Below are 24968 nucleotides of genomic sequence, written 5' to 3' on the forward strand. Positions count from 1 at the left end.
TACCCTATTTTAAATGCCTAGCTCGCAAACCCTGTATATGAAGCTATCAGAATTGTAATTAATATTTATCAACAACTAGTTGATCACCCATAGTTGTACCATTTCTTGTTTATCTCAATCTTTTATTAGATAGGAAAAGAAACGAAATCTTTCAATAGCCTAAAAAACAAACTTAATTTATTTATGTTATAAAAAGTATAAATGCAGTAGGCAAATTATAAAGCAAAATCTTTTACAAATTCATTGCAGCATTAATTAAAAACACAACCTGATTATATACAGTGTTGGTAATTTCCCTTCCAGGTACAGAACGAACAAATTCTTGGGCAAATCCAGTCTTGAGCAAGCAATATAAACTATTTGATTATTTTTCCTTGTCACCTTCTTCCAACCTCCTGCTTGAAATTTCCCAGGTGTTTCAGAGTTATACTTACAATTGGTTCACTTCCCTCACCTTGCTCCCAACCCATCCACAGGAATGTTAGGTAGGCACTAAATCCACTACAGTTTTTTCCCAGATAGCAAGTCATATGTGCTTTAAGTTCACTTGAAATTGTTGCAAGTCCCATACTTACGCTTTACACGTCACCTTCCCTACCGCCATTTACACCTGTAGGATTTAAATGTCATCAAGACTGTCACTGTGTTGCCTTGAAGACTAAGGTGATGGATCATTTTGCAAACTTTCACCTATTGTCTCATCCCTTACACTGATTTTGTACAAGTATATGTTGCTACAAATAGAAATTAGTTCTTGGAGATTGGTGGATTGTACAACCATAACACTAAATACAAATGTAATTTTCATGTCAGTTTTCCTCCTTAGTTATAGTTAGACTGAGAACGTTTAGTCTAGTGCTAAACAAGAAATACAGAAGCCCTATAAAAACAGAATATATTAAAAATCTTACTTTATTAGCCACTTCTTCAACAAATCACCTGACCATCTCATTCCATAGATTCAAGATTGCAGCTGTCAGCATGACAAACAGCAATACTAAGGTTAACTGCCATCCATTCATGCTGTACTTTCCTCATACTTATCTTTTGTTAAGTGTAACATATGCCACCATTTAACTAAAAATTTTTACTTCAGTAGTAGCACAAAATGAACAGTCAACAACTCCACAACAGATTTTTTTTTTAAAATGTCATGCTATGCTTCCTTGCCTAAATGTTATTTCATTTAACCTGGGTGTAATTGTTCATTTAATCTGGGTGTAATTTATGGCTTTGAAGTAAAGTATTTAAAGTGAACTATTCTTTTCTTCTAGAAATAAGTCATTAACTAGTAAAAATTTTCTGATGTGTTGTTATGTCTCATCATCATATGTATCAGTTGCACAGTACATTACAGCCTCTTATGATTATGTCGTCCGTGAATGGAGTCAAAACATTTGGATTTTGAGAAGGTTAAATCATTGGACCGTGACATAATAACCCAGAACAGTTTCATAAATTTGACAAAAGTTTGTATTTTACAAATCAGTCATGTAAATGGTCTGCATATAGCCATTTATTCACTGGAAAAGTGCATTGCAAACTAGGTGACACAATCCTCATTATAGCAAAGTGATACCAGGATTAACATGACATACATATAGCTAGTTAATAAGTTCTGCAAGATCAGTTTCATAATTTAAATTCTGAGTATTTACAAATTATGTGACATTTTTATGGAAACCAGGCACCTGAGTATAATTCCACCTGTATTTCAGCATATCCAACTATATTGTGTCATCTGCTAGTTTTCATAGGCAACTCAAATCTCCCATATGAAATCTTTTATTATCTCATACATGGCTACTTTAATAAACACCAATGATATTATGACATAATATTGTTAATAAATTCTAGTGCTGTATGTACTTGATCTAGGAGAGAATTTATGGCTGAATTATTTGCCATAATTTACGTAATTAATTTGTGTTTATGTCATTTATGGGAAAATTAATGGGAAGAATTACTCTCATTATTCTAGTGGAATCATTGCTGAATCTTTCACCAAACGCAAATCAGTGTGGCAAATTAGTGGCTGTTTCATCTCTGTAATTTTAGTAGACACGGTGTAATGTAAAAAGTATGTCATAGCTGTGTATTAGACTAAAGCTAATGGTAAAGTATTTGTGGCATGTTTCATTACAACAACTCAGAAACTTTTATTCTTGATTGCAGCCGTGCAACAATGCTTCTCCAGTTAGGATGTGAGCTAGCTTACCAACCAGGAGATCATGTTGGGGTTTTCCCTTGCAATAGGCGTGAGCTTGTTGATGGTATTTTAGCACGCCTTCAGTCTAGTTTTGACCCCGACCAGCCAATTGAACTACAAATGTTGAAGGAGACACATACTTCAAATGGTAAGATTGTCAGTGAACTTCAGTATCCCACTTGCATGAACCTTTATATATCTAGAATTTTTTCCATCCATTCTTCCCTCAGATATTTATTGTGATAACACATAGTGCTGTGTGTCTGTTAGAAACAAACATACATACAATGTGCAGAAGAAACATTAGAAGAATATTTTTGGTGACATTATTATTATTATTATTATTATTATTATTATTCATATTTACTTCCCAAAGTAATTTCAATGCATGTTTTCAAACATTAAGAAGTGTATGAAAGTGGCAAGAAATGTCACTGTTTCATGAAGAGGTGTGGAGTCAACTTTGTGCAGATGGCACTTCTAATTTTCTCTAGATTATTCATAGATTCTATTGTTACAGTGCAATTCATTATGGTCTTCATCCTGAATACTGGTTTGATGCAGCTGTCTATACTACTCTATACTGTGCAGGCATCCTCATCTCTGAATAACTACTGCACCCTACATCCTTCTGAATTGAAATACTGTTGCATCTCTTGGTCTCCTTCTTTGATTTTTAGACCCCACACTTCCCTTCAGTACTAAATTGAAGACCCCCTTGACGTATTACAATGAGTCCTATCAACCGATTCCTTCTTCTAGTCAGGTTGTGCCACAAATTTCTTTTCTCCTCAGTTCTATTCAGTAACCAATTTAACCATCTAATCTTCAGCATTTTCCTGAAGCACAACATTTAAAAAACTTCTATTTCTTGTCATCTAAACTGTTTATCATCCATGTTTCACTTCGATACATGGCTACACTACATACAAATACTTCCAGAAAATACTTCCTGACACTTAAAATCTATATTAGATGTTAACAAATTTCCCTTCTTCAGAAACACTCTTCTTGCCATTGCCAGTCTACATTTGATGTCCTACTTCATCCATTGTCAGTTATTGTGCTGCCCAAATAACAAAACTCATCTACTACTTTAAATCTCATTTGCCAATCTAATTCCATCAGTGTGACCTGATTTAATTCAAAAACATTCCAGTATCCTTACTTTGCTTTTGTTGGCGCTCATCTTATATCCTCCTTTGAAGACACAGTCCATTCTGTTCAACTGCTCTTCCGTGTCCTTTGCTGTCTCTGAAAGAATTACAATGTCATCAGCAAACCTACTCCAAATTTTTATTTGGTTCCCTTCACAGCTTGCTCAGTGTATGGATTGAATAACTCTTTCTCACTCCCTTCTCAACCTTCCATCCCTTTCAAGCCCCTCAACACTTATAACTGCCACGTGGTTCTTTACAAGTAGTAAATAGCCCTGTCCTTCTTGTATTTTACCTCTTCTACCTTCAGCATTTCAAGCAGAACATTTCACTCAACATTGTCAAAAGCTTGTTGTAGGTCTACAAATGTTATAAATGTAGGTTTGCCTTTTGATAACCTATCTTCTAGGAGAAGTTGTAGGGTCATTATCGTGTCACGTGTTCCTACATTACTCTGGAATCCAAACTGATCTTTTCTGAGGTGGGTCTCTACCATTTTTTCCATTCTTCTGTAAATAAATCATGTTAGTGTTTTGCAGCCATGACTTATTAAATTGATAGTTCAGTAATACACAGCTGTCGGCACCTATTTTCTTTGAAATTGTAATTATTATATTCTTCTTGAAGTCTGAGAGTATTTCATCTGTCTCATACATCTTACGCACCAGATTGAAGAGTTTTGTATTTCAGTGCTCCGTCAAATTCTTCTCGCAGTATAATATCGCCCATCTCATCTCCTTCTGTGTCATCTTCCATTTCTGTAATACTGCCTTCAGTACATCTCTCTTGTATAGACCCTCTGTATACTCCTCCCACCATTCAGATTTCCCTTCTTTGCTTAGGACTTGTTTTCTGTCTTAAGTTCTTGATATTTGCCGTAATAAACTGAATTCCTTTAGCAGATTTTCTTCATACACTGTTAATTATCCCAGTCATCTCATGCCTTGCAATTACACCCACCTTATACTTTAATTTTTCACAAATGAAAAATATATAAGGCGCTTCAGGAGGAATAACAAATATTTTAGGAGGTGGTATTATAGATAAATGTGAATAAAACACTCATATGACGTGTATCCACTTTTTATTGGTTACAGAAATGCGTGTGGTTACAGAGGTAAGTTTTCATTTCAAATGTTAATACTAAAGGTGTTGCAGGTCTCTGTATCAATTGCCATTTTTGTTTTTAGGTTCAGGTTGTGAAATTGTGCTTCATTTTATGTAACTGAATTTCTCAACTGTGGTTGTAATTTTTTGGCCAATTTTACTGTATCATTTAAGCTTGCCACAACACTTTTACAATTGCTTACACCATTATGGTATTTATATACAGCTTTTGTAATGGAAACGCTGCTGCTGCTTGTAGAGAGTACAAAAGACCATGTTGTAACTGCAGAGTCCCAGATTAAAGTATGTTTACTCAGTTTGCACTAAACTGTGTGAGTCTGGTGCAGTGCCCAACAGTCATATTTCATCAGAACATGCAAATGAATAGTGTGTGTATGGAGTGGCACACATTATTCAGTTGGTAGAACAGTCATTCACAAACACACACACAAAACTTCTACACATATCGGTGTTCGACGTACGAGTACCATATATGGTGGACATCAAATATGCACACCCTCTGTCCTTATTATGTACGGTGGCCTCAACATCTTTAAGAAAGAGGTGACGGTAGATAATTAAAATTTTTGTTGTTGGCTAATTGCAAATTGCCAAGCGATCCCATCAATACTGTTTACTGATGCCACTTTCACTCTTGACTGTGTCAGCAACACAGATAATTCACATTGATGGTCCAGTGAAAACCCACAAGACTTAATGGAGCCACTTTTTTAAGAATACTTCTCTGTAAATTGGTGGTTTGGTGTGATAGCCTTCAGTATATTGGGCCTGTTTTGTTACCGCATCATCCTACAGAGCCCCATTATGGAAACAAGCTTCCAGCATTATTGTTTGAGGCTTCTTTGGCTACATGTATGGCTATCCTAGTCATCACATCACATGACACATCATTGAAACATAACATTCACCGTAAGATGGATTGGCAGAAATGATCACATTTCTTGACCACCAAGGTCTGTAGACATTGTCTCATTAGATTGTTGGCATGGTTTAAAGGTGAAGACCACAAAGAGACGTAAACACAAGAGACAAATTGATAACTCAGATTATGAATAATGCTGCTCTCATAAGAGAACCCCTAGATCATCTCAGGATAGCTACATGTGATGTTGTCAAGAGAATTTGAGAGTGCATTGAAGTAGGAGGTGCAGTTTATGAAAATCATTTTTGAACTTAATAATTTGTCTTTGCTTAAGACCTCCTGTGGACATTTGGTTGGGTTACATTTTAAACAGCTGCATCTCAGTAACAAATCAAAATGTGATCTCAGTAACTAATAACATTGTACTGTATCTACATTCTTTATTGACAATAATTACATACACAAAAATTATGATGGCTGATAATGGCATGCTGAATCATGACAAAGTTAGAGAAACATTAATACACAATCAATGATCCAAGTACTGAATCCTATCACTGACAACTGAATGCACACTGGCACGGAACTGGTCTGTCTTGATAATGTTTACATACAACAGAGAAGATACAAGTAGACAATGTCCCCCAACATGTTTGTATTTGCCAGCCATGGTGCTGGCTGTGGGCAGTAGTGGTGTACTTATTAGCCCAGCCGCCGCTGATGCCAGATATAAACACTGCACTGGTGGACTGCATGGGCACGCATCCTGAGACATCCTGTGTATACTGTATAAATTTTAAATAGTGTAGAACTTCTGCAAGTAATTATTGTTGGAATCTGATTTACACCTCCACTTTAATAGCCACCAAACCTCCAGATTTACTTTGATGAACAATTCCTCTTTAACTGTGCTAAATGTATTGCCAAGACCTTACACCTACTCCACAAGTATGTCTTCCATGTGACATGTAATATGTAGTCCTTATCCACAGTGGAACATATCCACTTTTCTTTTCCACCATTAGGCTTCTATTATGCATCATCAAGCCCTTCCTGATATCCTTCCTACCAATCCACATCTTTCAGCTATTCATTAGACAAATTATACAATATTCAATCTTTAGGTTACTCCTGTCATTGTTTTCCTTACTATGTATATGTAAAAAGGCAGGAGTGGAACCAGCATAATAAATTAAAGATGAACCAGATATGCTACACTCCAAATACAGAACCTGTAGGTAACATTCTGTGGCATAACACATTTTCATTTGGTTCTGTTTTCTGTGTGTCCTACTTGATTAAGTGAAATTCATTATTTGAGAAATATATTCTCCCTCTTGCAGTCTAGGGAGCACCAAACAAAACAAAACAAAACAAAAAATTTTGTGACAACTTTCTCTTTTTTTCAGGTGTTCTCAAAAACTGGGAACCTCATGAACGCCTCCCACCGTGTTCTCTGAGGACACTTTTCACACGATTTTTGGATATCACTACACCACCAACACCAGATTTGTTGCAGCATTTTGCTTCCATAGCCAGTGATCCAGAGGACAAGAGACGTTTGAACCTTCTTGCCACTGTAAGACATTTAAAAAAAAATTAATACAGACACTAATTTGTTACTGCTTAACACCAGCCATTTAGAAGAACATCAGGCCTAGGAAGCTGTCAATTTATTCTGTTGTTTAAAGTTTTGCTGTCACATATGTAACTGATGACATGAAGTATAATTATCCTTCCCAAAAAAGTGTGATATGGGTTATTGGGCAATTTCTTCCTCTTGAGATTGTAAAATACCTTGCTCACTTGCAAAACTCAACACGAACATGCATGAAATTATTTCAGTGTGATCATATTGGCTCAGCCATTCACAGCAGTAGCTGTTAAATTCGCTAGTGTTTCTTTTGAAATAATTCTAGAAAACAGAATGCAGCATGATTCAAGTGACAGGTGGTAAATTATTTTCATATGCAATGAGTCCACTTTTTGAGTGATAGATAGCTTGAGATAGTTGCAGCCTAACCTATATTTGGGCACGGTCTTTTTAACACAAAGTTGTTGCCTGACTATGCTCTGCCTTGGTCTACAAAGTGTTAATACACTGAAACTGCAGAGTGAGTGTACAAGGCAATTAAGGAGCTCAAAATAATTATAAAAGATGTTGCTATGTGAGGGTAAGAACATAGTCAATCTCTTCTCGTGCCAACATGTATGCAACAAATATTATTTAAATCTATAATGCAGAGCAACTGGCTTACTGCAAATGATGTTCTTATTGTACTGTGTTTGTGTAACTATTAGGACTAATTTTTAATTTATAATTTGTGAGCTACTAAACTTTTTATTTTACCATTTCCCTGTATTATTTTCATTATGCAAAAAAGTTCTGGTCAAATCCAAATACTTTAGGAGTAAAGGAGATCACTCACTAAAAAGCTGAAGCATTAATTTGTCGACAGGCACACGCAAAAAACACACACACACACACACACACACACACACACACACTTGCTTGTGCATGTGTATTGTTTCCAGGCAGCCTTATATTGGGCTGCTGCAGAATTTCACATGACTGGGCTGCATTATCAGTCGCTTCCCTCCCCAAGGCAAGTGTACTGGACATGGGCAGTGTAAACACATATCAGTAAGTCTGTATCTTCCATTTAATTACTAAATAGAATGATGACTGTGCAAAAGTTTAGACCATTGTTTACAGTGAAATAGCAACATTCCATCTGATTTGGTACATTAATTGGTATGTGACTATGACAGAAATCAACAAACAATGACAAGTGAAAAGGAGAATATCAGAGATAAAAACAAAGAGGGAAAAACTGGCTGGAAAAAATATTGATACCAGAAGTGAAAAACCAAAAAAGAAATGAAATGGAGAAGTTTAAATTGAGAATAAAAGGAAGAAAGTACAATAAGCTGTGAAAATATGATAAGCCTTAAGTGGAACTCACACAGTACTCTTCGCTTTTAGCTGCATTTTTATTGATGATAATATTCAGGAAGAAATTTTTAAAAAGTTATAACAGCAGAGGTATACAATTTTTATAGAGTTGAAGGTCAGAGTAGGACTTGAATGTATTGTGGCAAACTGAATCTGTATTTTTCTGAAGTTCAGCTTAAAAATTTAATACCGGCATCTAGATGTGTGTGTGTGTGTGTGTGTGTGTGTGTGTGTGTGTGTGTGTGTGTGTGTTTTTTATTCATTTTTACCTGTCATAGTCTCAGTATCACTTTTATATCTGCCATTTATTTCTTGTACACAGCATGTTAACGTGTATACCTTGGGTCTTGAACCAAGCTATAGCACACAAGCACAATGAGATAGTTAAGTGAAACAGAACTACGACAACATCAGATCCCTGTAAATGTTTTAATTTTTTAGGCCATGTAATTGTATAACTTCACAGATTTTCTGCTTGAGAAGAGAAAAAGAAAAGTTCAAGCCTTGGCGAACCTCATTCTGGAAACTTCCACAGATATATTTATGCTTTATTTGAAAAATGAATTTGTTCATTACAGGAACCAGCAGCTTATGAAGACTGGAGGCATTGGAGGTTTCCTCACCTTTTGGAGGTCTTAGAAGAGTTTCCATCTGTGCGGCCTTCTGCTGCTTTGTTAGTAGCACAGTTGACACCTCTGCAGCCACGGTTCTATAGTATATCGTCGTCACCTAGTGTTTATCAGAAGCAAATACACATCACAGTTGCTGTTGTTGTCTACAGAACCCAAGGTATGTCACATATTTTTGTACCTTGTCATTTACCATTGTTGTGAGTATGATAATATTGTTTTATTTCTAAATTGTATTTCAATTAAGAGAGAGATGAGCCACCTCTAGTGTGCTACATTGGAAATCCGAGAAAGAAAAATGTCTGTAGGTATGATACATGTCTTAAGGACACAGAGTACTTTTTGGCTGCATATTATGTGAAAAATAGTGCCATTTTCTTTCAAGCACTATTTCTTATGTATATTCTTTACAGTTTTGTAATTTATCACATCTAATGCATGATACTTTCTAAACAATTTGTAAGTATTTTGAACAATTTAGGATGCATTGATGTTTATAAAAACTAATGTAGGATGCATTGATATTTATATGAACTAATAATAAAAAAGATATTCTAAAGTGTTCTGTCAAACTCACGTACGATGTAATCCAATAATACACATATGAAGGCGACCAAATAATCACCATATATGCATGACATGATGGCTGAGTTACTAGACCTATTTAATTCTGCACATTAAGTATGTTAACTAGAAAAAAATATTTTTTTAATTTTTAAAATATTTCTCATAACTGCAAATTTTATTTCTCTGTAATTTAGTTGCAACTGCTTTTAATTTTGGATCCACAAGATAGCCATAGACAATGACAAATTACAGAAGAAAATTTGTGCAATACTTTATAAACTTAATAAAGATGATGTGACTTACCGAACGAAAGCACTGGCAGGTCGATAGACACACAAACAAACACAAACACACACACAAAATTCTAGCTTTCGCAACCAACGGTTGCCTCGTCAGTAAAGAGGGAAGGAGAGGGAAAGACAAAAGGATTTGGGTTTTAAGGGAGAGGGTAAGGAGTCATTCCAATCCCGGGAGCGGAAAGACTTACCTTAGGGGGAAAAAAGGACGGGTATACACTTGCACACACACACATATCCATCCACACATATCCATCCACACATATATTTTTCCCATGTGGAATTTTTCCCTCTATTATACTTTATAAACTTAAGAATATATGCATACTGAGATTTTGAAAACTACAACTTGCGGGAAATTGTGAATGAAGGTTTGAGTCATATTAAAATGTGTCTCAGAATGTTTATATAGCCTACATCGTGCTGCAGTTTTCATCTTCAAGCTTCCTGTTGGCATTCCAGTTAGCACTTCTTGCATCTTATGTGAATGTACATTAATTATATTTATATCCACATAATTCAATAAAAATAATTATTACATTCCTTTTTGTTCTATGAGGTTACTAGAAAAATAAATACATTTAACATAAATGAATAAATAATTGCTTAAAAAGAATTATATCTGCCTAGCAGTAATATCTTACACTTACATCATCATAATGTGTAAAATACAGAGGGTATTGTGATACAATTGCATAATCAATTATTTAAGCTTCTTCTTTGAAAACATAAGTGGTGAAATGTAAAAAATATGACTGTGTAGATTGCCTGGAATTAACTGAACAACGAAGTATTAGGAGGGGTTTGGCACCCACTACAATCAGCATTATTGTTAACATAAAAATTGGAATTAGCAGAAGGGGAGCCATGTGTGACTTTCATCCCTGGGGAACTGATACACAGGATCCTCTCAACAGTGTGGACTGCTTTGTTTGTAATTTTATTTTGTAATTTTGTAATTTTATTTTAGCATACCTCTTCATGTGTGGCATTGCAAATATTTACTGCACACTAATAAATATATACACCTGCAGAAATCTGTAGCACTTTGACCGCAAACTTTCAGTAGGATGTAAACAGAACACTTCACCAAACCCAAAATAAGAAGCAGCAGAGATGATAATTTACTGGTGCTGGAAATCAGCAGTGTTAGCAACATATATGAGGTAAGCCCATTTGAAAAGAAGACCTCTGCTGTGGCAGCATTGTGTATAATCCCAGTGGTGTGAGTGTTTTTACTAAGAAATGGTGTGGTGGTATTCCCAGTTGGCTTCATAGCAATTTCCTCAATTCTGGAGAGTAGTTTCCACAGTTTGTTGCGTGACAAATTCTTCTCAATCAGAACAAAGAGTGGTTACCCAATTTAATCACATGCGTAAGGGAAAGCATACTTCACAAATTTATCGCAAGATGAAAGAGTTGTATGGAAGCAGTGTCTCGCATGGTTCACTATATTCTGTTGGCATCACCATTATGAGGTGGGATGTGAGGCCAAGAAAACCCTTGAGCTCCTTAACAAATTTTGATGGGAGCTCTGATATCTTCCCTTAGGACTCACATATTATCAGCCTCTTAAAACAATCTGTGAAAGGTCAGAGGTTCACCTTTGGCAAGGAAGGGCAGGACATGGTGGAAAACTCAATCCATCAGCAACTCCGAAATTTCTACATTGAAGCCAGTCACTCTCTTCCTCCATGCTGGGATCAGTGTAACAATATCAGTGGCAGTTTTGTATAGTTGTACTGTTCCACATGAACTGTAGTTGTAATGTTGTTATTAAAATATCTTTACATAAACCGTAATCTCCTTTTCATTTGGCCACAACCGAAACTGTAAAATTTAGTGCATAGCTGTCATTTCGCATCCCAAACAAAATACAATATATATCAGTGCAATCAGGGAAGACTACTTAATTTAATAAAGTTAAGAAAAAATTTAATTTTTTCATCATTCAAAATTACTGTATCCAAAAAATTTGTTTATAGCTGTCCATTATCAGTATAATTAATTATAATTATTTATCAAAGCTGGCGTACTAGTTGCTGCTACTTGCATATTTAAAGAGACTGAACATCTAAGGTTATCAGCCTCCTATTCACCCAGTAGTATGGAATTAGTGTGCCTAGATGGAAATAGTACCTCTAGAGTAAATTCTATGTGCAAGTTTGGGAAACTTTCCTAAACATTTGCGTAGCATGTATCTGAGGCAGCACATAGGTGCCAGTGTGGAATTCACCTAGTGGGATGTGGGAAACCATTTAAAAACCACATCCAGGTTTGTTAGCACACCAACCCTCACCACTATTTCATCAGGCAAATTCAAACTAGGGCCAGCATACTTTCCCATGTCCCACAAGCAAGTGCTTTAACCTGCACTGTTATCTGTGTGATTGGCTTGCTAGCTTTAACAGATAGTTCATTTGAGAATTAAAACTTTCTGACACAATGCAGTTGTATATGAATTCTGTATTCTGGAGACAATATATTGGTGTTAATATTTCTGAGGTAAAAATAGTAAGGCCAAAACGAATTTGAGTCTCAAATTTCATAATAAGGCAAATATATTTTTCTTTTGAGTATGTGATAGAGAACCACAGTACAGATTGTGCACATACAAATGTGAATCTACATTATGGAGCCTGTCAGACCTTACAAACAGCTGAAAAAATTAAAGTGAATATACTGTATCAAAAGATGACACAATGATTATATCTGCAGTTTTACTGTTACAAAAGAGCGAAGACACTATACAGGCCTATGACTGGCAGCTATACTTTCTAATGTATGTCATGAAACAAAGTAATTATAAAAGAAGATTTAAATTTGTGCTGGATATGCCTCTTCTATTGATATGTGAATGCACTTATTTCAAAAAACTTTGGAAAGTCAATTTCTGGAAGAGTACAGTATACTTAACAGGCTTTAATTTACTGTTAGTTGTTGATTTCCTGCATCCCCACCCATCTTTTCAAGAATTTTTGAAAGATTAATTAACAGAAAAGTGATAATAACAGAAAGATGATAATTTACTTTCAGTAATTAATTTCCCTCTCAGCTGTTGTGTCCCAAAATATGCATATTGACTTTCTTTCTCTAATCCCTGGATAACTTTTTTTTGTCTTTGATTGTTCCCTTCCTTAAATTCTGGTCTGTAAACTGGCATTTTCAGCATCTTCTTTGTGTGATTTTTTGGTTTCCACATGATAAATAGAATTTTTTTCTAACTGCTTGAAAACAGTTAGATTTTGAAACCATTTTTCCTTGTAGCAGTTCTGTCTTGTGTGTTTTATCTTATGTGTCAGCTGCTCTCTCTCTCTCTCTCTCTCTCTCTCTCTCTCTCTCTCTCTCTCTCTCTCTCTCTCTCTCTCTCTCTTTCCTCTGTCTCTTCCCCCCTCCCCCCCCCCTCCAAAAAAATCATTTCCTATATTTTTCTATCTACTTTTGTGTCATTTAATATCCTTCACTATCTATTATCTCTGACCATAACGGAAGATCATGTCTACCATTTCCCATGTGGAATAACAGGCTTGCATTAAACCAGTAAGTGCAAAGATAAAACTACACTGTAAAAGGATTACACAAACTTGTTCCAACACAGCCTGTTTCCATTAGAGCTAATGCATGTGTGATGCTTACCCAATTGTGAATGTGCTTACAGTAACAGACATTTATTGTGCTCTGTATCCATAGAAAACAACAGAGGAATGTGACCTCGTTTCCTTACTGCATTCTGTAGATCGTTTGTAATAGCACAGAGAGTGCAGTAGAAAAGATCTTTCACAGTAAGAAGGATGAACAAGTACTCATAGCTCTTAAGGTTCGCAAGTTGGAGCCCATGTTTACTGGACATTTTTTTCTTGTTTTGTTCCATACTACCACCTCTCAAAATATGGTATACGGTAAGTAGTTTTATTTAACACGCAGTAGACTCACATGAAAGCACAATCGATACACTTCCTCACTTCCTAGCTCTCAGAGAAGGAGTGCAGGGGGGAGGGGGGGGGGGGGTGTGAGCAGGGTGAGAGGGACCCTTCTGTAATGAGAATGAGGGTATGTAATAATGCTGAACTTGATAATTGAATAGTATTAAGTGAGAGGGTATTGCACCATTTGTGACAATGGAGAATGCCACTTGCTTTGTTCTTGTAAAAGACAAGAAACTGCCTAAATTGAGTGAATTCTTTGTGTGCCCCATGTTTATTACTGTATGTAAAATCTGAAGTATATTACCATTTCTAACTCAAAATTTTTATGGTTTTCAAAGAAAGTGAAATTACTTTTTTTCTATTGTAGATGGTGATGGTCCACTGCACTATGGCGTGTGTTCAAATTTCTTGAGAGATGCTGAAGAAAATGATCAAATTTATTTATTTGTAAGAAGGTGAGTCATCCTCTTTTGTCATCCATAACATCATATTCTTTTAAGGAAAGATTTGTAATTGTTGTTGTTGTGGTCTTCAGTCCAGAGACTGGTTTGATGCAACTCTCCATGCTACTCTATCCTGTGCAAGCTTCTCCATCTCCCAGTAACTACGGCAACCTACATCCTTCTGAATCTGCTTAGTGTATTCATCAATTTGTAATTAAGTATTTTTATTAACAGCAGTTTACCCCAAGAGGCATCAGACAATTCTGATAAACAGGATGTCCTCATTTGAGTCTATAAAATCCTCATCACAGGCAAAACACTGAGTGTTGCCATGCAAAAATGTCCAGAAAAAACTAAAAGAAGCATTAAAAGCCAGATTCTAAATAATTTGTCAACCAGTAGTTGTTACCTACACTCATCAAAAAAAGTTAGCATATTTCCAAATTACCCACCCCTTAGTCACTATGGATGTTCCTGTTGTGTTTATGTAGGAGTGTGACTGTTTACATAATTCGAACTCGTTCAACATTGCCACTCTGCCTCATCAGGGGCCAGGCAGTCATGGCTTGTAAACAAACACAGTTCTTGTGAATGCACAATCATCTGTGGGCCTCATAATGTAGCACAATGCCTTGGAACGGGCTCTCCATGGCAGACCATATCAAAATCATCACATTAATGGGACAAAACACAAGACAAGTTGACATTGTGAATATTGTTAACATTAAGCCAAGTGTTGACTCCAGGCTGTAGAAAAAGTTCCAGGAAACACATTCAGTAGCAGATCGACATTGTGAAGCCCGTGCATGCAAATCTGCAGCAGCTCAGGACCAGCATGTAATATCTGTATGGAGACCCCCTTCAAAGACTGTGACTACCCTGTGTTCTGAGCTTTGAGAAGCAACAGGGATTACCGCAAGTACCCAAACTGTGCACAACAGACTTCATGATGGGAGGTGTACAGCCCAAGACTTCTCAGGGCTCCACCACTCTGTCTACATCACAGGGGTGCTTCTGTAAGATGGGCTAGAGCACATAAATATTTTACACAAGACCAATGGACCAAAACACTGTTCACAGATGAAGTACAAAGAGGCTTGCATCCTGACAACAACTCTGTTCACATACGGAAGCAAATAGGGGAATGCAGTTATCTGTCAATGACTGTGGAATGTTACCAAGAATCCAGTGGTTCAGTCATATTTTGCGCAGTGATCATATATGGTTGCCACACACCACTTTTTCCAATTGAAGGCGTTGTGACTACTGCAGTGTCTCTGGCCCTTAGTGGGGTTGGGTTGATTTGGTGGAAGAGACCAATCAGCAAGGTCATCGGTCTCATTGGATTAGAAAAGGAAGTCGGCTGTGCCCTTTCAAAGGAACCATCCTGGCATTTGCCTGAAGCGATTTAGGGAAATCATGGAAAACCTAAATGAGGATGGCTGGAGGCATGATTGAACCGCCGTCCTCCTGAATGCGAGTTCAGTGTGCTAACCACTGCACCACCTGGCTCAGTGACCCTTACTGGTTTTGCAGAGGCTATAGGGGAAGGGTTCACTCTACAAGGTGATAACTTCTGACCTCATCATGCTCACAGTATGCGATGGCATCTGATAGCATGTGGGATCCAAAGAATGGATAGGCCATTGTGCTCAGTGGATATGAATTGCATAGAGCATGCATGGTGCTTGCTCGAAAGAGCTATTTCCAGGCATCACCATCCTCCATTAATGACTAAAGCTCTCAGGAATACTACCATTGAGGAGGGGAAAAATACATCTCAAGAGGCTTGCAATGAGTTGGTACTGAGAATGCCTAATCACATTCAAGAGTGTCTGAGGGTTCATTGAGGACCTACACATTACTGAATATGCTATTGTATGTTTTTGATGTTGTGGGATGTTGCAATATTTTTGTTTTTTAGAATAACGTTTCTTTTTCATTTCATATTCAGTTCAAAGAGAACATATAATGTAGTTTCCTTTGCATGATATGCTGTGTTATCAAAAAATTCAGAGCCATGTATGGAAGTGAAACATGGACGATAAATAGTTTGGACAAGAACAGAATAGAAGCTTTCGAAATGTGGTGCTACCGAAGAATGCTGAAGATTAGATGGGTAGATCACATAACTAATGAGGAACTATTGAATAGGATTGGGGAGAAGAGAAGTTTGTGGCACAACTTGACCAGAAGAAGGGATCGGTTGGTAGGACATGTTCTGAGGCATCAAGGGATCACCAATTTGGTATTGGAGGGCAGTGTGGAGAGTAAAAATCGTAGAGGGAGACCAAGAGATGAATACACTAAGCAGATTCAGAAGGATGTAGGTTGCAGTAGGTACTGGGAGATGAAAAAGCTTGCACAGGATAGAGTAGCATGGAGAGCTGCATCAAACCAGTCTCAGGACTGAAGACAACAACAACAACAACAACAACAAGACATCTATCTCATTTCAAGATATGAGAACCAATTATATGCTTAACTTTTTTTGGTGGGTTCACAGAGCACTGAAAGACCTAAGTTGAAACAAGGCCCAGGGAGTAGACAACATTCCCTTAGAACTACTGATAGTCTTGGAAGAGCCAACCCTGACAAAACTCTACCATCTGGTGAGCAAGATGTATGAGACACGCGAAATACCCTCAGACTTCAAGAAGAATATAATAATTCCAATCACAAAGAAAGCAGGTGTTGACAGTTGTGAAAATTATCAAACTATCAGTTTATTAAGCCACAGCTGCAAAATACTAACACGAATTCTTTACAGACAAATGGAAAAACTGTTAGAAGCTGACATCAGGGAAGATCAGTTTGGATTCAATAGAAATGTTGGAACACGTGAGGCAATACTGACCATAATAATTATCTTAGAAGATGGCTTAAGGAAAGACAAACTTGCGTTCCCAGCATCTGTAGATTTAGAGAAATCTTTTACCAGTGTTGACTGGAATACTCTCTTTCAGATTCTGAAGGTGGAAGGGGTAAAATACATTGAGCAAAACGCTATTTACAATTTATACAGAAACCAGATGGCAGTTATAAGAGTCGAGGGGCATGAAAGGGAAGCAGTGGTTGGGAAGGGAGGGAGACAGGGTTGTAGCCTATCCCCGATTTTATTCAATCTGTTTATTGAGCAAGCAGTAAAGGAAACAAAAGAAAAATTTGGAGTAGGAATTAAAATTCATGGAGAAGAAATAAAACTGTTGAGGTTCACTGATGACATTGTAATTCTGTCAGAGACAGCAAAGGACCTGGAAGAGCAGCTGAACGGAATGGACAGTGTCTTGAAAGGAGGATATAAGATGAACATCAACAAAAGGAAAACGAGAATAATGGAATGTAGTCGAATTAAATAGGGTGATGCTAAGGGTATTAGATTAGTAAATGAGATGCTTAAAGTAGTAAATGAGTTTTGCTACTTGGGGAGTAAGAGGATATAAAATGTAGACTGGCAATGGCAAGGAAAGCGTTTCTGAAGAAGAGAAATTTGTTAACATCGAGTATAGATTTAAGTGTCAGGAAGACTTTTCTGAAAGTATTTGTATGGAGTGTAGCCATGTATGGAAGTGAAACGTGGATGATAAATAGTTTGGACAAGAAGAGAACAGAAGGTTTCGAAATGTGGTGCTACAGAAGAATGCTGAGGATTAGATGGGTAGATCACATAACTAATGAGGAAGTATTGAATAGGATTGGGGAGAAGAGAAGTTTGTGGCACAACTTGACCAGAAGAAGGGATCGGTTGGTAGGACATATTCTGAGGCATCAAGGGATCACCAGTTTAGTATTGGAGGGCAGCGTGGAGGGTAAAAATTGTAGAGGTAGACCAAGAGATGAATACACTAAACAGATTCAGAAGGATGCTCCCTGCCGCTGTTGGATAAGCAGCTGCCAGCAGCAAGTCGTATACTCTTAGCTCACTTATTTGTTACATAGTTTAATTCTTAATTTCTTTGCGTGTTTTTGGGTACTTGCATTGTTTAATTCATAAATTTTGGTCATGTTATAGTATTTGAGAGTTGTAGCATCGTGTTTTAGTACCTGAATAGTGTAAAATCATGTAGTCTCCTTCTGCCGCCGAGCAGTGTGTCAGCAGTGTGCAAGTAGCAGCATTACTGCATTTACTAGGCAGTCGTGTATTTTAATAACCATTTAAATTTTGTGTCGAATTGTTTGTGCTCTCTGTAGATTAGTTCAGACGTTCTTTGCACAGTAGTATTTAGCATGGATAGGGACTGCAACTGCAGTGTTCAGATGCGGGCTGAGTTGGCATCCCTTCGCTCCCAGCTTCAGGCAGTGTTGGCTTCGGTCACATAGCTTGAGGCTGTTGCCAATGGGCATCACTGTGGGGGTCCGGATGGGGGTTTGTTGAGGACGGCCAGCTCGTCCCACGCATCCCGATCACACTACGGCTGTGGCTGCCCGGGATACTGCCCACATTGAGGCTGACACGTCACCTGTGGTAGAGTGGGAGGTCGTCTCGAAGTGTGGCAGGGGGTGAAAGACATTCCAGAGGGCTGAACGGAAGGCCTCTCCAGTTTGTCTGATGAACCGGTTTCAGGCTCTGTCTCCGTCTGATACTGATCTTTGGCCGGACATGGCTGCTTGTCCTGTTCCAGAGGTTGCCCCTCAGTCTGCAAGATCTGGATGGTCGCAGAGGGTGGGCTTACTGGTAGTTGGAAGTTCCAACGTCAGGCACGTAATGGGACCTCTTAGGGATATGGTAGCAAGAGAGGGAAAGAAAACCAATGTGCATTCCATGTGCATACCGGGGGGAGTCATTCCAGATGTGGAAAGGGTCCTTCCGGATGCCATGAAGGGTACAGGGTGCACCCATCTGCTGGCAGTCGCTCATGTCGGCACCAGTGATGTGTGTAACTATGGATCGGAGGAAATCCTCTCTGTCTTCCAGCGGCTATCTCATTTGGTGAAGACTGCCAGTCTCGCTAGCGGGATGAAAGCAGAGCTCATCGTCTGCAGCATTGTCGACAGGACTGACTGTGGACCTTTGGTACAGAGCCGAGTGGAGGGTCTGAATCAGAGGCTGAGACGGTTCTGTGACCATGTGGGCTGCAAATTCCTCGACTTGCGCCATAGGGTGGTGGGGTTTCGGGTTCCGCTGGATAGGTCAGGAGTCCACTAGGCACAGCAGGCAGGTTAGATGGTCTCGGGCAAGTACAGAAATGGCAACAGTCTCAAAGGGTGCAGGGCAAAGTCAGGACATGTGGGGACTAAGCAGCAATTGGTATTGTAATTGTAAACTGTCGAAGCTGCATAGAAAGCACTGAAGCTGAAATCGATATAGATACGGAAAGAGATAAATACTGCCGAAATTTTTAGAAAGGCACAGACGGTGTTTAGAAAGGATAGATTGCATACAACCAGTGGTGGTGTGTTTCTCGCTGTTAGTAGTAGTTTATCCTGTAGTGAAGTAGAAGTGGATAGTTCCTGTGAATTACTATGGGTGGAGGTTACACTCAACAACCGAGCTAGGTTAATAATTGGCTCCTTTTACCGACCTCCCGACTGAGAAGCATTAGTGGCAGAACAACTGAGAGAAAATCTGGAATACATTTCACATACATTTTCTCAGCATGTTATAGTCTTAGGTGGAGATTTCAATTTACCAGATATAGACTGGAACACTCAGATGTTTAGGACAGGTGGTAGGGACAGAGCATCGAGCGACGTTATACTGAGTGCACTATCCGAAAATTACCTCCAGCAATTAAACAGAGAACCGACTTGTGGAGATAACATCTTGGACCTACTGATAACAAACAGACCTGAACTTTTCAACTCTGTAAGCGCAGAACAGGGAATCAGTGATCATAAGGCCATTGCAGCATCCCTGAATATGGAAGTAAATAGGAATATAAAAAAGGGAGGAAGGTTATCTGTTTAGCAAGAGTAATAGAAGGCGGATTTCAGACTGCCTAACAGATCAAAACGAAAATTTCTGTTCCGACACTGACAATGTTGAGTCTTTATGGAAAAAGTTCAAGGCAATCGTAAAATGCGTTTTAGACAGGTACGTCCGGAGTAAAACTGTGAGGGATGGGAAAAACCCACCGTGGTTCAACAACAAAGTTAGGAAACTACTGCGAAAGCAAAGAGAGCTTCACTGCAAGTTTGAACGCAGCCAAAACCTCTCAGACAAACAGAAGCTAAACGATGTCAAAGTTAGCATAAGGAGGGGTATGCCTGAAGCGTTCAATGAATTTGAAAGTAAAATTCTATGTACCGACTTGACAGAAAATCCTAGGAAGTTCTGGTCTTACGTTAAATCAGTAAGTGGCTTGAAACAGCATATCCAGACACTCTGGGATGATGATGGCAGGATGACATGCGTAAAGCTGAAATACTAAACACCTTTTTCCAAAGCTGTTTCACAGAGGAAGACCGCACTGCAGTTCCTTCTCTAAATCCTCTCACAAACAATAAAATGGCTGACATCGAAATAAGTGTCCAAGGAATAGAAAAGCAACTGAAATCACTCAACAGAGCGAAGTCCACTGGACCTGATGGGATACCAATTCGATTCTATACAGAGTACACCAAAGAACTTGCCCCCCTTCTAACAGCCGTGTACCCCAAGTCTCTAGAGGAACGGAAGGTTCCAAATTATTGGAAAAGAGCACAGGTAGTCCCACTCTTCAAGAAGGGTCGTCGAGCAGATGCGAAAAACTATAGACCTATGTCCCTGACATCGATCTGTTTACAATTTTAGAACATGTTTTTTGCTCGCGTATCATGTCATTTCTGGAAACCCAGAATCTACTCTGTAGGAACCAACATGGATTCTGGAAACAGGGATCATGTGAGACTCAACTCGCTTTATTTGTTCATGAGACCCAGAAAATATTAGACACGGGCTCCCAGGTAGATGCCATTTTTGCCGGCCTGTGTGGCCGTGCGGTCTAGGCGCTTCAGTCTGGAACCGCATGACCGCTCCGGTCGCAGGTTCGAATCCTGCCTCGGGCATGGATGTGTGTGATGTCCTTAGGTTGGTTAGGTTTAAGTAGTTCTAATTTCTAGGGGACTGATGACCACAGATGTTAGGTCCCATAGTGCTCAGAGCCATTTGATGCCATTTACCTTGACTTCCGGAAGGCGTTCGATACAGTGCCGCACTGTTGAATGATAAACAAAGTAAGAGCCTACGGAATATCAGACCAGATGTGTGGCTGGATTGAAGAGTTAAAGTAACCTCTGGCGTGCCACAGGGGAGTGTTACGGGACCATTGCTTTTCACAGTATATATAAATGACCTAGTAGATAGTGTTGGAAGTTCCATGCGGATTTCGCGGATGATGCTGTAGTATACAGAGAAGTTGCAGCATTAGAAAATTGCAGTGAAATGCAGGAAGATCTGCAGTGGATAGGCACTTGGTGCAGAGAGTGGCAACTGACCCTTAACACAGATAAATGTAATGTATTGTGAATATATAGAAAGAAGGATCCTTTATTGTATGATTATATGATAGCTGAACAAACACTGGTGGCAGTTACTTCTGTAAAATATCTGGGAGTATGCATGCAGAACGATTTGAAGTGGAATGATCATATAAAATTAATTGTTGGTAAGGCGGGTACCAGGTTGAGATTCATTGGGAGAGTCCTTAGAAAATGTAGTCCATCAACAAAGGAGGTGGCTTACAAAACACTTGTTCGACCTATACTTGAGAATTGCTCATCAGTGTGGGATCCGTACCAGGTCGGGTTGACAGAGGAGATAGAAAAGATCCAAAGAAGAGCTGCACATTTTGTCACATGGTTATTTGGTAAGTGTGATAGCATTACGGAGATGTTTAGTAAACTCAAGTGGCAGACTCTGCAAGAGAGGCGCTCTGCATCGCAGTGTAGCTTGCTGTCCAGGTTTCGAGAGGGTGCGTTTCTGGATGAGGTATCGAATATATTGCTTCCCCCTACTTATACCTCCAGAGGAGATCACGAGTGTGAAATTAGAGAGATTCGAGTGCACACGGAGGCTTTCCGGCAGTCGTTCTTCCCGCGAACCATACGCGACTGGAACAGGAAAGGGAGGTAATGACAGTGGCACTTAAAGTGCCCTCCGCCACACACCGTTGGGTGGCTTGTGGAGTATAAATGTAGATGTAGATGTAGGCTGCAGTAAGTACTGGGAGATGAAGAAGCTTGCACAGGATACAGTAGCATGGAGAGCTGCATAAAACCAGTCTCTGGACTGAAGACCACAACAACGACATATATGGTGATGGCCTGACTTGGTAAATACAAATAATTTAAGAACAGAGGTAGCACCCCATCAATTAGCAGAGGCATTGACTTGTTGACAGGAATGTAATCAAGACTGAAAACTTTGCTAGCTTTTGGCTGAATTCGTTTTGAGCTGCAGTACACATATATACATATGCACACACTTGCATGCACCTGTATAGAGCTACATTGTACCAGCTAACTACAGTATGGTTAAAGTAGTTTTGCAGCTTCAGGGGGATGAGATCTTGTGTCAGGTGGAGTGGGCAACAGGAGAAAGGAAGTGGGAAGCAGTGGGATGGAGGTTTGGGGAAAGATGGTTGATGCTGTTGCCGCCCTACCACACATCACCCACCCTTTCCCAACCCTCCCTCACTTCTTTCAGGCTTTTATTCGATTATCATTATTCCTTCATGGAACACATTTGATATTTCATTAAAGTTTTAATGTAATCATTTTATGGTTTGTATGTATATAACATTATTATGGAAAGGAAAGGTTGGTAGATACTAAGTACATCGAGGATGAACTGAATCATAAACAATCACAGTGAAAAAACATTTAAGATTTTGGAAAAATAGTCCTTCATTGTAAATTGCAGGAAATCATTGTATGCTCTTTCTGTTTCATTTAAGTGAAATTCTCTTCCTTTTCAGTGCACCCAACTTCTACCTTCCTACGGACGTCAAACGGCCAGTTATAATGGTGGGTCCTGGCACAGGAATTGCACCTTTCAGGGGATTCTGGCAGCACCGGATGGCCCAGTTACAAGCTTCACAACAAGGTTTCTGTGAAACTAATAACATTCTTGAACTAACACCAAGAGTAGAAGTTAAGTGTTCTGGCAAAAGATGAGAATCAGCTCTAAAGATCCTTTTTGTTTTTAGGCACTGATGGTTTTGGCAAAATGTGGTTGTTCTTTGGCTGCCGACAACGAGCTCTTGATCTGTATCATGATGAAAAAGCAGCAATGCTGGAAGAAAAAGTGTTGGACAAAGTATTCCTTGCCCTTTCTCGTGAAGCTGATATACCTAAGGTGAAGTATTAATCAACAAATAATAGCATAATTTGCTGTAGATCAAATTGGAAACCCTGATGTAAACTGATTATTTTCTGTAGAAGAACTACATCTATATCTACATGGATACTCTGCAAATCACACCTAAATGTCTGGCATAGTGGTCATTGAACCATCTCCACATTAATTCTTTATTATTCCACTATCGAACAGTGCGCGGAATAAACGAACACCTATATCTTTCCATGGAAGCTCTGATTTTCCTTATTTTATTGTGATGTTGGTTTCTTCCTACTTAGATGGGTTTCAACAAAATATTTTTGCATTTGGAGGAGAAAGTTAGTGATTGAAATTTCATTAGAAGGTTCTGCCGCAGCAAAAAACGCCTTTGCTTTAATGGTGTCTATCCCAAATCCTGTATCATGTCCGAGATATACACACACACACACACACACACACACACACACACACTCTCTCTCTCTCTCTCTCTCTCTCTCTCTCTCTCTCTCCTATATTTCGCGATAATACGAAATGTGCTGCTCTTCTTTGAACTTTCTCTATGTACACCATTAATCCTATGTGGTAAGGATACCAGACTGTGCAACAATACTCCAAAGAGAATGAACAAATGTGGTGTAGGCAGTCTCTTTAGTAGATCTCTTACATTTTCTAAGTGTTCTGCTGATAAAACACAGTCTTTGGTGTGCCTTCCCTGCAACATGTTCTATGTATTCTTTCCCATTTTAATTGTTCATAATTGTTGTAATTCCTTGGTATTTAGTGGAAATTTTGGCCTTTAGATTAGACTGATTTATCGTGTAACTGAAGTTTAACAGATTCCTTTTAGCACTTATAGGGATGACCTCATGCTTTTCTTTATTTAGGGTCCACTACCAATTTGTGCACCATTCAGATATCTTTTAGAGATCATTTTGCAATTTGTTTGATCTCCTGATAAGTATACTAAATGATAAATTACAGCATCATCTGCAAACAACCTAAGACGGCTGCTCAGATTGTCTCCTAAATCATTAATATAGATAAAGAGCAGCAGAGAGCCTATAACACTAGCTTGGTGAGCGCCAGAAATCACTTCTGCTTTACTTGATGACTTTACGTCAGTTACTATGAACTGTGACCCTCCAAAAGGGGGAAATCACAAATCCAGTCCAGTAGATTGCATGCAACCGGTGGTGGAGTGTTCGTCGCTGTTAGTAGTAGTTTATCCTGTAGTGAAGTAGAAGTGGATAGTTCCTGTGAATTATTATGGGTGGAGGTTACACTCAACAACCGAACTAGGTTAATAATTGGCTCCTTTTACCGACCTCCCGACTCAGCAGCATTAGTGGCAGAACAACTGAGAGAAAATTTGGAATACATTTCACATAAATTTTCTCAGCATGTTATAGTCTTAGGTGGAGATTTCAATTTACCAGATATAGACTGGGACACTCAGATGTTTAGGACGGGTGGTAGGGACAGAGCATCGAGTGACATTATACTGAGTACACTATCCGAAAATTACCTCGACCAATT

At 38.6% G+C, this 24968-nt stretch overlaps 1 protein-coding gene across 1 annotated transcript in view; it reads left to right on the forward strand.

The window, feature by feature from the left end:
* Positions 1 to 24968, forward strand: part of LOC124790129 (nitric oxide synthase, salivary gland-like) — a 705692-nt gene that overhangs the window by 663840 nt on the left and 16884 nt on the right. Inside the window, 6 exon segments of the mRNA XM_047257705.1 lie at positions 2176 to 2357; positions 6766 to 6935; positions 8891 to 9101; positions 14098 to 14185; positions 23071 to 23198; positions 23302 to 23450. Coding sequence (XP_047113661.1) covers positions 2176 to 2357; positions 6766 to 6935; positions 8891 to 9101; positions 14098 to 14185; positions 23071 to 23198; positions 23302 to 23450 — 928 coding nt within the window.

This window comes from Schistocerca piceifrons, chromosome 1 (assembly GCF_021461385.2).
Source record: "Schistocerca piceifrons isolate TAMUIC-IGC-003096 chromosome 1, iqSchPice1.1, whole genome shotgun sequence".
NCBI classification, from domain to species: domain Eukaryota; kingdom Metazoa; phylum Arthropoda; class Insecta; order Orthoptera; family Acrididae; genus Schistocerca; species Schistocerca piceifrons.